Source organism: Anolis sagrei, chromosome 3, assembly GCF_037176765.1.
Source record: "Anolis sagrei isolate rAnoSag1 chromosome 3, rAnoSag1.mat, whole genome shotgun sequence".
Lineage (NCBI taxonomy): Eukaryota > Metazoa > Chordata > Lepidosauria > Squamata > Dactyloidae > Anolis > Anolis sagrei.
The window spans coordinates 236,357,045-236,369,257 of record NC_090023.1 but is presented as its reverse complement, the minus strand read 5'-3'; the positions used below and the strand labels follow the sequence as shown (position 1 = coordinate 236,369,257).

At 39.9% G+C, this 12,213-nt stretch overlaps 1 protein-coding gene across 1 annotated transcript in view; it reads left to right on the top strand.

Annotated features, from left to right (window-relative positions):
* DNER (delta/notch like EGF repeat containing) overlaps window positions 1-12,213 on the top strand; it is a 196,615-nt gene that overhangs the window by 104,184 nt on the left and 80,218 nt on the right. Inside the window, exons 2-3 of the mRNA XM_060767819.2 lie at window positions 9,606-9,902; window positions 10,646-10,740. Of these exons, the coding sequence (XP_060623802.2) occupies window positions 9,606-9,902; window positions 10,646-10,740 (392 nt within the window). The remainder of the gene's footprint in view (window positions 1-9,605; window positions 9,903-10,645; window positions 10,741-12,213) is intronic.

Below are 12,213 nucleotides of genomic sequence, written 5' to 3'. Positions count from 1 at the left end.
TGTGGGCTAGGCAAAACTACGGTGAGGTGGATCTGTAATTGGTTAAGTGGACGAACACAGAGAGTGCTCACTAATGCTTCCTCTTCATCTTGGAAAGAAGTGACGAGCGGAGTGCCGCAGGGCTCCGTCCTGGGCCCGGTCCTGTTCAACATCTTTATTAATGACTTAGATGAAGGGCTAGAAGGCATGATCATCAAGTTTGCAGACGACACCAAATTGGGAGGGATAGCCAATAGTCCAGAGGACAGGAGCAGAATTCAAAACGATCTTGACAGATTAGAGAGATGGGCCAAAACTAACAAAATGAAGTTCAACAGTGACAAATGCAAGATACTCCACTTTGGCAGAAAAAATGAAATGCAAAGATACAGAATGGGGGACGCCTGGCTCGAGAGCAGTACGTGTGAAAAAGATCTTGGAGTCCTCGTGGACAACAAGTTAAACATGAGCCAACAATGTGATGTGGCGGCAAAAAAAGCCAATGGGATTTTGGCCTGCATCAAGAGGAGCATAGTGTCTAGATCTAAGGAAGTAATGCTACCCCTCTATTCTGCTTTGGTTAGACCACATCTGGAATATTGTGTCCAATTCTGGGCACCACAATTCAAGAGAGATGTTGACAAGCTGGAAAGTGTCCAGAGGAGGGCGACTAAAATGATCAAGGGTCTGGAGAACAAGCCCTATGAGGAGCGGCTTAGGGAACTGGGCATGTTTAGTCTGAAGAAGAGAAGGCTGAGAGGAGATATGATAGCCATGTATAAATATGTGAGAGGAAGCCACAGGGAGGATGGAGCAAGCTTGTTTTCTGCTTCCTTGGAGACTAGGACACGGAACAATGGCTTCAAACTACAAGAGAGGAGATTCCATCTGAACATTAGGAAGAACTTCCTGACTGTGAGAGCCGTTCAGCAGTGGAACTCTCTGCCCCGGAGTGTGGTGGAGGCTCCTTCTTTGGAAGCTTTTAAGCAGAGGCTGGATGGCCATTTGTCGGGGGTGATTTGAATGCAGTGTTCCTGCTTCTTGGCAGGGGGTTGGACTGGATGGCCCATGAGGTCTCTTCCAACTCTATGATTCTATGATTCTATGATTCTATGACCAACAGAAAACACTAGAAGGGTTTGGTGGCCATTGACCTTGAGTTTGGGAGTTGTAGTTCACCTACATCCAGAGAGCACTGTGGACTCAAACCATGATGGATCTGGACCAAACTTGACACAGATACTCAATATGCTCAAATATGAACACAGATGGAGTTTGGGGGAAATGGACCTTGACATTTGGGAGTTGTAGTTACAGGGATTTATAGTTCACCTACAATCAAAGAGCATTCTGAACCCCACCAATGATAGAATTGGACCAAACTTCCCAAACAGAACCCCCACGACCAACAGAAAATGCAGTGTTTTCTGGTGGTCTTTGGCGATCCTTCTGACACCCCTCACAACCCCCCCCCCCCTTCAGGGGTCCCAACCCTCAGGTTTAAGAAATGTAGCCTTAGGCCATCCAGTCCAACTCCCTTCACCAGGACAATAAAACATAATCAAAGCTCCTGACAAAGAGCCACCCAGCCATAGATATAGATAGATATATATGATTCACACACACACACAAATATGACAGATATAATATCATAGATTTGAAAGGGACCCCTAAAGAAGGACAATAATATGTTGCATGTTCCAGAGTTGGCAAACCAGACAATCTCCATATCAACACTGAAAAAGAAACAGCAAGAAGTACTATTTACCCACAAGCATAAAGAAATTACATCTATTAGAAACAAACAGTTTCTCATTACTTTATTTTCGAGATCACAACAATGGGCCACAGTAACGCATGGCAGGGGACATCTAGTAGTTCATATATGCCAGAATCATATATGAGTGTGATTATTGAATAGCTTTCTACAAACTAGTGATTATACTGCTATAAGACTTATACCTCATGTCTTTATAGCAAATGCTAGTGTGTAAACATGACCTTACTTTGCTTGCCCTGTTCTTGCCTGGTTGATAAAACAAAAATCATTGAGGTATTGAAACATTAAGCTTTGCTCTGACTTCAAATTAAAGGTCACCATAGGAATCAGATACAGAGCTCGAGACCTTTTGTGTATCCATCTCTGTCACCAGAACTCCAGGTAGATTTCACAATTTGGAATGTATGGATATTTTTTGGCCACAGTAGTTCATGCTCTGGTAACTTTACAGTTAGATAACTACAATATACTCAACTCAGATCAACCCTCAACAATGGCTTGGAAACTACAGCTAGTGGACTATGTAGCAATTAGATAGACAATATGTTATTTGTTTTAAAGGAATTGCACTGAATGCCAATACATTTCTACTCTAAATCCAAGGAGGTGGTGATAACATTTAAGGACTTGATATGTCTAACAAAATGTCTGTCTCTCTTAATGTCTGCTATCATGTATTAAGATGTGGAAGAGTATTCTATCCTCGGGGACCAGTTTTATGCCAGGACTGGCTTCATTCCAGCACCACATTAAGACACAGCTTTTTATTAAAGCATTTGGAATCTAACAATGACTTTACATTGTTCTAACTTCTTAAAATTGTTTAAAATGCTTTTGTCTGTTTTAATCTTTTAAATTGCTTTAAATTCATTTTATTGTCATGCTGCCCTGAGTTTCTAGTGTGGTGCAGTGGGTTAAACAGCTGAGCTGCTGAACTTGCTGACTGAAAGGTCAGTGGTTCGAATCAGGGGAGCGGGGTGAGTTTCCACTGTTAGCCCCAGCTTCTGCCAAACTAGCAGTTTGAAAACATGCACGTGTGAGTAGATCAGTAGGTACCACTCTAATGGGAAGGTAATGGTGCTCCATGCAGTCATGATGACCACATGACTTTGGAGGCATCTATGGACAACACTGCCTCTTCAGCTTAGAAATGGAAATGAGCACCACCCCCCAAAGTCGGACATGACTAAACTGAATTTCAAGGGTAAAACTTTATCTTTTATAACTATTTCAATCCATCAACCAGTCACTTCTGGTTCATCAGTCTAACCATGGCTTTACCAGAGGTCAAATTTAAGAACACAGCATCATTTCTATGAACATACTCTTCTGAACTTGTTCATGTTTTTTCACTTGGGTAGAGCATGCGATATCCTTAATCAAGGTCATACATGTTCTTTTGGTGTCTCACAGATGTCTATAAAACAATATATACTTTCTTCATGGTTTCTTTGGTGTGTGAAAAGGCTATATTGCCCAGTTTTCTTTCTTTTGTGTCAGGAGCGACTTGAGAAACTGCAAGTCGCTTCTGGTGTGAGAGAATTGGCCCTTTGCAAAGATGTTGCCCAGGGGATGCTCATATGTTTTGTTGTTTTACCATCCTTGTGGGAGGCTTCTCTCATGTCCTATCATGGGGAGCTGGAGCTGATAGAGGGAGCTCATCCACGCTTTCCCTGGATTTGAACTTTTGACCTGTCGGCTCTTGTAATAATTGAAGGTTCAGAAATATAGCTATAGGTATTGTATATATAAGTGCACTTTAATTGTGAAAATAGGTACTAGTAAAAGGCAGGTATAATTTTAATTATGAAATCTCCTATCTAGGAATGATTTTACTGCACAAATCGACTTTATTGTGTGAACTATCTTGATAGAGATACAATCTCGATTAAGACATTTGACACAATAAAGTCAGTATGTTGTAGTTTTATGCAGTAAAATCATTCTTAGATAGGAGATTTCATAATAGCTTCTTTACATGTAATTGTGTGGTGTATTTGTGCAAATACTACTACTTTGAATGTTTTCATTTGATTTTGTAGTTTTGTGTGTGAAGATAATATGCTACTGCATAAGTATTATGCTTGCAAAAATATAATGTATGTTTTTTATCTGACAATAGAAAATGATAAGGTTTATTGTGTTCTTTTCACCAAACATGCATTCTGCTGTATTCACTAAACGTGTTTTTTTGGAACAGGGGTTGGCAAATATGACCCTTCAAATGTTTAGCTTGTAGCGCTAATCAACTTTACCTAGCATAGCAAAAAGTGAGAAATCATGAGAGCTGCATTCAAAATTTCTGGAGGACTAAGGTTACACATACTTGATCTACAACCTCTGTCATTCTAGTTTACAAGGGTAGTTTGCAATGAAATATAACAGTTGAAGGAAGCATTAAGCATGTACAGAGACATACGTAGTTCTGCATTTCCACTTCAGATATATTATCATCTCTGAGATTTGCTTTCCATCCAACCATTTAACAACAGTGAGCAACATGTTGAATTCCTTGAGTTAAAATAATAGAATCATAGAGATGAAAGTGACCTCGTGGCCCATCCAGTCCAACCCCCTGCTAAAAAGCAGGAAAATCACATTCAAAGCATGCCCAACAGATGGCCATCCAGCCTCTGCTTAAAAGCCTCCAAAGAAGGAGCCTTCACCACAATCCGGGGCAGAGAGTTCCACGGCTGAACAGCTCTCACAGCAAGTTGTACCAAATGTCCAGGTGGAATCTCCTTTCCTGTAGTTTGAAGCCATTGCTCTGTGTCCTAGTCTCCAGGGCAGCAGAAAACAAGCTTGCTCCCTTCTCCCTATGACTTCCCTTCACACATTTATACATGGCCATCATGTCTCCTCTCAACCTTCTCTTCTGGAGGCTAAACATGCCCAGCTCTTTAAGCCGCTCCTCATAGGGCTTGTTCTCCAGACTCTTGATCATTTTAGTCACCCTTCTGTGGACACATTCCAGCTTGTCAACATCTCCCTTCAATTGTGGTGCCCAGAATTGGAAACAGTATTCAGGTGTGATCTGTCCAAGGCAGAATAGAGGGGTAGCATGATTTCCCCAGATCTAGACATTGTTGATGCAGGCCAAAATCCCATTGGCTTTTTAATCTGCCGCATGACATTGTTGGCTCCTGTTTAACGTGGACTCCGAGATCTTTTTCACACGTACTGCTGTCGAGCCATGCGTCCCCCATTCTGTATCTTTTCATTTCATTTTTTTTCTGCCTAATTGGAGTATCTTGCATTCATCCCCATTGAACTTCATTTTGTTAGTTTTGGCCCATCTCTAATCTGTTCAGATCATTTTGATTTCCGCTCCTGTCTTCTGGAGTATTGGTTATCCCTCCCAATTTGGTTTTGTCTGCAACCTTGATGGTCATGCCTTCTAACCCTTCATCTAAGTCATTAATAGAGTTGTTGAACAGGATCAGGGCCAGGACAGAACCCTGGGTTCTATATATATTCTTCTTTTGGGTGATTATATATATCTGTTCTTCTTTTTCCCTCATCTTCCACTTCCTTCAGTAGACTAGCTTCAAAGTTAAGAAATCATAAATAAAGAATCATAGTCTCTTCTTACAACGGTGCTTTGATAAGATGCATCTAGTTACCGTCGGAAGCATGTTGAAGACCTTGATTTTTAAAAAATGGTTCTTTTGTTACTGTAGTTGTAGAGTTTTCCTTTTGACTTTGCCAATTTGTAGCCCTTGATGATTATTTCTGGCTATGATTTACTTGATACTTAGTAATTGGATTTAGGTTGAGAATAATCTCCTGGCAGGAAGATGTAATCAGTGCAAACCAATGTCAAAACCTGTGTCTTTGAAAGTGAATGTGGACAAAGATGACAAAGCTGTATGAGGGATCGAAGGGGCGAAGAAAGCACAATAGCTGGCAAAAAATCCTAATCAGTATTGATGTTGCCTTGTATTCATTGGTATTGACAGAAGCTGTAATATTTGAGAGAAATGCTGTCTGAAGCGAAAAGACTGTACGTGAAGCTCCTGAACAGTTATATCTACCCAGTAGATCTTTGTGGCTTTCATATTGATAAAGAGCATTTCCAAATTCCATCTGATAGTTTTCTTTCTGTAATTCATGTAAGGAAAGAATAATACAATTGAAAGAGATCACAAAGGCCATTCAGTCCAACCCCCTGCCATTCCCTTTTGAATTCTATACCATGGCATATTTTTTTCAATGTAGCATTTCTGTTGGAGTATTACACATCCAGGTTTGGTAGGTTTTCCAATTCAAAATGACTCACTGTATGTAAGTCCCTTAAACACAACTGCAGTCATATGTATGAAGGTGACATTCAAGAAGCTGGAAAGAAGAAAGGAAGGTCCTATTTCTTGCATATTATTGGCATATTATCTCTGCACATTTCAAAATCTGTTTGTCTCATTATGAAATGGTAAAGGGTTTTCAGTATACAGAACCATATCATTTTCATGATTTCCGGTGATTTTAGATTTTAGCCCCTGTGGAAAATCTTCTGTAGTTTTCTATGAGAATGTGTCATATTTGTTTGGAACTGAAATCTTAATTGGTAATTATAATTCATCACTTAAGCCATGTAACCACATTTCAACCGTAAGCCACACTGCCTCCTTTCTCTAAAGGTGAAGGTTTCCCCTGACATTAAGTCTAGTCGTGTCCAACTCTGAGAGGTGGTGCTTATCTCCATTTCTAAGCCGAAGAGCTGGCGTTGTCTGTAGACACCTGCGGTCATGTGGCCAGCATGACTGCACGGAGTGCCACAGAAGCAGTACCTGTTTATCTATTCACATTTTCATGTTTTCAAACTGTTAGGTTGGCAGAAGCTGAGCTCACCTTGTTCTCTGGATTCAAATTGCCAACCTTTTAGTCAGCAAGTTCAGCAGCATAGCGGTTTAACTTGCTTCACCACCAGGAGGCCCACTCCTTTCTCTAATCTCAGAAAATTGTCCATATAAATGGTACATCTGGAGCATTTTGTATGTGTTTGAAAAGTTGTTACTCTATTTCATCTGGTAATTCTGTACTGTAGAGGCAAGTTTCTATTTCCATTTTACTTATCCCAGATTATGCAGGACAACAGTTCTACTCAAGTGTTTCATATTTGACTTTCAAATTGAGCCCATTTGAAGCTCTGAACTGGGAAATTAGCTTTGTTGGATATATGTGTTTGGATAGACAGAAATAATCAGTCCTTTAAATAACCTTTGTGATGATGACTTTTGAACAAAAGAGAGAAAGTGATTTTCCAGAGAAATGGTTATAGACTAAAAAGAGTGACCAGAATCAGAAATGCTTTTGGGGAGCTAACAGTTCCACCAAAGCACCAGTTAACATGGGAATTTTACTCCAAAATTAATCGTTCCAGGCTCTAGCCAAATATATATGCTTCACAGATTCTATTGGATAGAAGGAAAGTAGTGAAGGATCATTGGAACAGAGACAATGGACATTCTAGCAAGGATTTGCTGAAAACATATTTTTACTGGTTAGATTCAACATGCTTCAAGACTCTTCCATGCCAGTATCGTGTCCTATATTCTAAATATAGAATTTTCTATTTAGAATAGAGAGCAAAGATTGCCAAAAAAGTTGCATTTGAATTGTCTCATAATGCACTTGGCCTCATTAGTATATATTTTTGGCAAACTTAAAAGATTTATGCTTTTAGATTATATATATAGTCAGCTCCCAAGCTATGAACAAGACAGGTTCTGTAGGTTTGTTCTTAAGTTGAATTTGTCTGTAAATTGGAACAGGTATATTTCTTGTGCTACCCAAAGCTAGATAAGCTTTGTGTAGCACAGGGAAGCGCTAACACCCCAGTGATGTTTGTTTTGCTCTCTGTGCCCCTGTTCAGAAGGCTTCACCTCACTTTCTATACCTGTGATAATTGGATTTTGAAAAAATGGCTTGTTGTAGAAACAAAGATTGGGTATAAAGCTTCCATTGAGACACCCTTTTCCCATGATAACTCTTTCAGGACTGAATTTTCCTTCTAAGAGATAGATTCCTCTCACTTCCTGTTGTTTCAGCCCCGTTATTAAATATGAGTTCTTTATAAGTTGGAGGTGTGTAACTCAGGGATTGCCTGCATATAAAGTAATTCTGGGCATCTAGGTTTACAGGTGGACATGCAACTTCATTTAGCCCAGAGATGAATCCCTATTTTCATTTCTGTCTTTGATTAAGCAGGTTCAGTTCTGTTTGTCTAGATTAATTTGTTCATCCTTATCCAATTCATTAGTGACTGTAGACACTAGTTTAAGTAACAGAAGAGCTTCCATGGAATTTAATAAAAAGGGAATTGTTCTGCCCCCATGCTGTCTTAACTACTTGGAAGGTGAACTGGCTGTGCAGGGAACAGATTGGAGACTATATAGTTAAATGGAACAAGAATTTATTAACTGACAAGAATTTTAGAATTTCTCTCCTCCCGAGGCTCACTACAAAGTATTTATGAGGAGAGGTAAAGTCTTTAAGAGACTGATACAGTTTTGGCTGAACTGTGGTACTTGAATCTGTATTTCTTCTTATTGTCTCTTTCTTGTATGGTGTTCAACTGTCTCTAAGATGGTCTCAATATTTAACTCTGACTCGACTTGAATGCAGCTCCAACTAGATTCAAATATAGCTCATACAGCTCTGACTGGACTTGGATACAGCTCATACAGCTCGACTGGATGTAATATTTGTAGACCCTCCAGCCTTTCTCTCGCTTCACCTTCCAGTCACAAAAAAGGTTGACTCTTCCAAGAACCAGAAGTGCCTTGCCAGAGGCTCTGCCCCCTGAAGGGATTCTTAAAGGGGCAGGGTGATGGAGACTTCAAATGCAAAAAGGCTATCTAGACTGACCCCCCCAGAAACTGTACATATTAATCCCTCTAACTAAAAAGGGCTTCACTAGGGGTAAACAGTGAGAGTCTTCATGGGGCATGATAGGAATATAGATGTGAGTTTCATCAGACCACTGGTGGTGTAGAACCTGGCAGTTTCAGGTCTATGGTAACCAGAATGGGAAGAAAATTAGCCTAGGTGACTCTGTAGGCCAATATGGCCATAATGGCAAACAGGCATTGCCCAATAACACCTTCACAGTGTCTCCCCCTAAGAAGGACATTCAGGTGTTCCAGAACCTTTCCAAAGAAGGATATTGTGGAGCACAGTCCATTATTCTCCAATTTAGTGAAAGGTGGTGAAACTATATTTGTTGAATTATCCTTTAACCAAAAGGACAGTAGTAAACTCATGCTGATGTAAATACAGCATTTCAAAAATAGTTTATTAAATTACCAATAAAACAGAATAGAGGTTGAATTGAACGTGCTTTATCAACACAGGTTTTGAAAATGGAGTACTTGAATACAAAAGAAGCCCATTACTTATTTATCCAAAATTCAAGCTATGTAAGACAGTAATTGGGGGTTACTGAGAGAGCAGAGTATCGATGGAGTCATATCATGAATGCTTGTGTAAGATAATCCCTCAGTTGTTGGTGTTGGATGCTATTAACTCCACCAAGGGAGGGCACAGTATCCAGTTGAACTTATCCTTGGTTCATAAACATGTCACAGCATGGGTTTTTAAAGCTCTATCCAACATTTTATTATTCCAAGGGGATGCTATCACCATACTTCTTTACCAGCATTTCAATATTTCCATTTTTGTTTGCTTCATTGCGCTCTTATGTCACTACTATCAGATAACCAGTTCATCGAAATGTGAACAGCGTAATCCCCTGTAATACATTTAATTTTTAAATCCATTGTCATGTGTATTTGAAGAAAGAAATGTTATGCTATGACATTAATCGATCCATTTTATTTCTGTTCAGTTTGTTTCAGATCCATGTGCGAGCAATCCTTGTCACCATGGCAACTGCAGTAGTAACAGCGATGGCTATCTCTGCATTTGTAACGAAGGCTATGAAGGTATAAATTGTGAACACTCTTTTTATAGTCCGCCGGTGTCTGGGTGGACGGAGTCAGAGGCACTAAGCCAAAGCAGCCCAGTACCAACCACCGTGGAGCCTGACATTGTCCTACCAAGATCTCATCCAACTGTTACGCTGCCTACATGGGAGCCAAAAGAAGGTCAGAAAGTTGTGGATCTAAAATGGGATGAAGTGGAGGTAAGATCTGGTAGTGTGTTGCCGAAAATAGCTGATGAAGAACCATTTCCTGAAAGCTAGAGTCGATCCATTATAAAATGCAGCTGAGAAGTACATACATATTTCTCCCCGTTTCAGGTAGCCATGGCTCTGTTTAGTTGTGCGGAAAGCTTTCTATCACTGTGAAAAATTGATAACAGTCACCTTTGTTTTTGAGATCAGGTGGCAAAGCGTTGCTATCTGTGATTCGCTGAAACTGAATGCGATAGTAAGCATAGCTAAGAGATGGTATCAATTGTTACAGCTGCTGAAATCCCATGAGCTTTCATTACCTGCTGCTTGAAAAGCCACTGTACAATCTTGTAGGTATCTAACATTCTACGATATGAAAATCCATTTACGGTTTTTTGAGCAGTTGACTGATACCTTTTGGAAAGATAGGTTTCTTTCTTTAGTAAGAATACATTTCTATAGCCACAGGAAGTTATATTTTCAAAACAGATCGTTCCCCTCTGCACCTTGTTATGGATAGCAATTTTAGCTGGGGCTATGGCAAGAGAGAGAAAGGTTGAACAATATGTTTCCATGGCATCAGGGTCCAATACCTACTCAATCTCTCAGCAATGCTATTTACATTTTTTCAAAAATTGCATGTTAAATACATTAATGCAATGTTCAGCTCCCCCCCCCCCCAATTGCTTTACTGTTTCAAAAATATATTTTTTCTATGGAAAGTTATAACCAAAATTCATTCTTGGTTTTAGATTATCCCTGACGTGGCCTGTGGAAATGCCAGCTCCAATAATACTGGTGGGGGTCGCCTTATCTCTTTTGAAGTTCCACAAAATACATCAATAAAGTAAGAAACTGCCCTATGCTGGAGCCATTATCTGCATGTGCTTTAAATAATGTGGACTATTGAATCTGAAACATGATTTCCCCCCTCTAAAATGATAATAGTATTTTGCAGAAGCACAAGAAAAAAGCTTTATATTAGGATCCTTGCAGGCTCTTAAAAGTGTTGTCTTCCACTTGGTGTACCTAAATGTTCCACTCAAATAAGTTTAAAAATTAAAGAAAAAATAACTATCCAGTTGGATTGGATTTAGGGATGGGTGTATCTGCCAGCTTAGTTTTCTCTAACATTTATATTTTTCTAGTCTTGTAAATATTGTGAAACTTGTTCACATCAAAACCAAACTAGATGTTATTGTGCCTTCAAGTCATTTATGACTTGTGGTGAACCTAGAAAACTTATTATAGAGTTTCTTGGCACAATACATTCAGAGAGGGTTTGCTTTGGTCTTCCTCTGAGGTTGAGAAAGTGACTTTACTAAGGTCATCCATTGGGATTCTATATCTAATGGTCTGTCCAGCCAGTACCTTTATCCCAGGAGCTCCCACTTCAAAATGAAAGGTGGCTGTTGCCTGAAAATGCCGTTCCCTGAAAACGTGGGAGAAATTGCTACAAAGCAAGAATATCCCGGTTCTAGCCAGAAAATGCGGATATTTGAATCTCTGTATGTCCCTGTACTGAGAAAACACTGGATTTCTTATGTTGGTTTGTTCCCAGATTGGTTGTATCCTAAAAACATGGCAACAGTTGACTAGAGGGTGAAAGCTTTATCTTGGCAAGATAAACTTCATCCTCCACATGTTTAATGGAGTTTGTGACACACAAACCAAGGTTTTGCCATGTAATCAACTTTCCCTATGTTGTTATGATAAAAGCAACGAGGAACAGACATGTATAACCCAGGAACCTCATCCTGTAGTTCCCAGGCACAAGGACATGGCCAAACTTGTCTGCAAAGATGGCCACACAGTCTCTATAACCCAGGAACGGAACTCATACAATAATTCGCATATTCACATATTCACATCTTAAGTTTCTTAAAAATAAACCGCCGAAATCTTCGGCAGACGTCCTGCAGCGGCCATTTTAGGGGGTGCAAAATCCCAGGACAAAGCAGCAAGAATGGATGATGGAGGCAGAAATCCCGGCCTACAGGTCTGTATGTGGATCAAGTTCCAGGTTTTTTTTGTCATTGACTAAAACTTGCGATTTGGTGCTCTCTGGAAGTGCCATAAGCAGGGATTTGTACCTTGCCTCCATCATCAGAATCCAAATGTCAAGCCATTACACCAGCTGAACCTCTGAAATTCAATAGATACAGCTCCTCCCAGTTTGGAGAAGACCATGTCTGCTATGTAAGAAGGAGAAGAAGGAGGAGGAGGAGGAGGAGGAGGAGGAAGGAAGGAAGGAAGAAGAAGAAAGAAGAAGGAAGAAGAAGAAGAAGAAGTTTATTTTTCTACCCCGCCTCCATCTCCC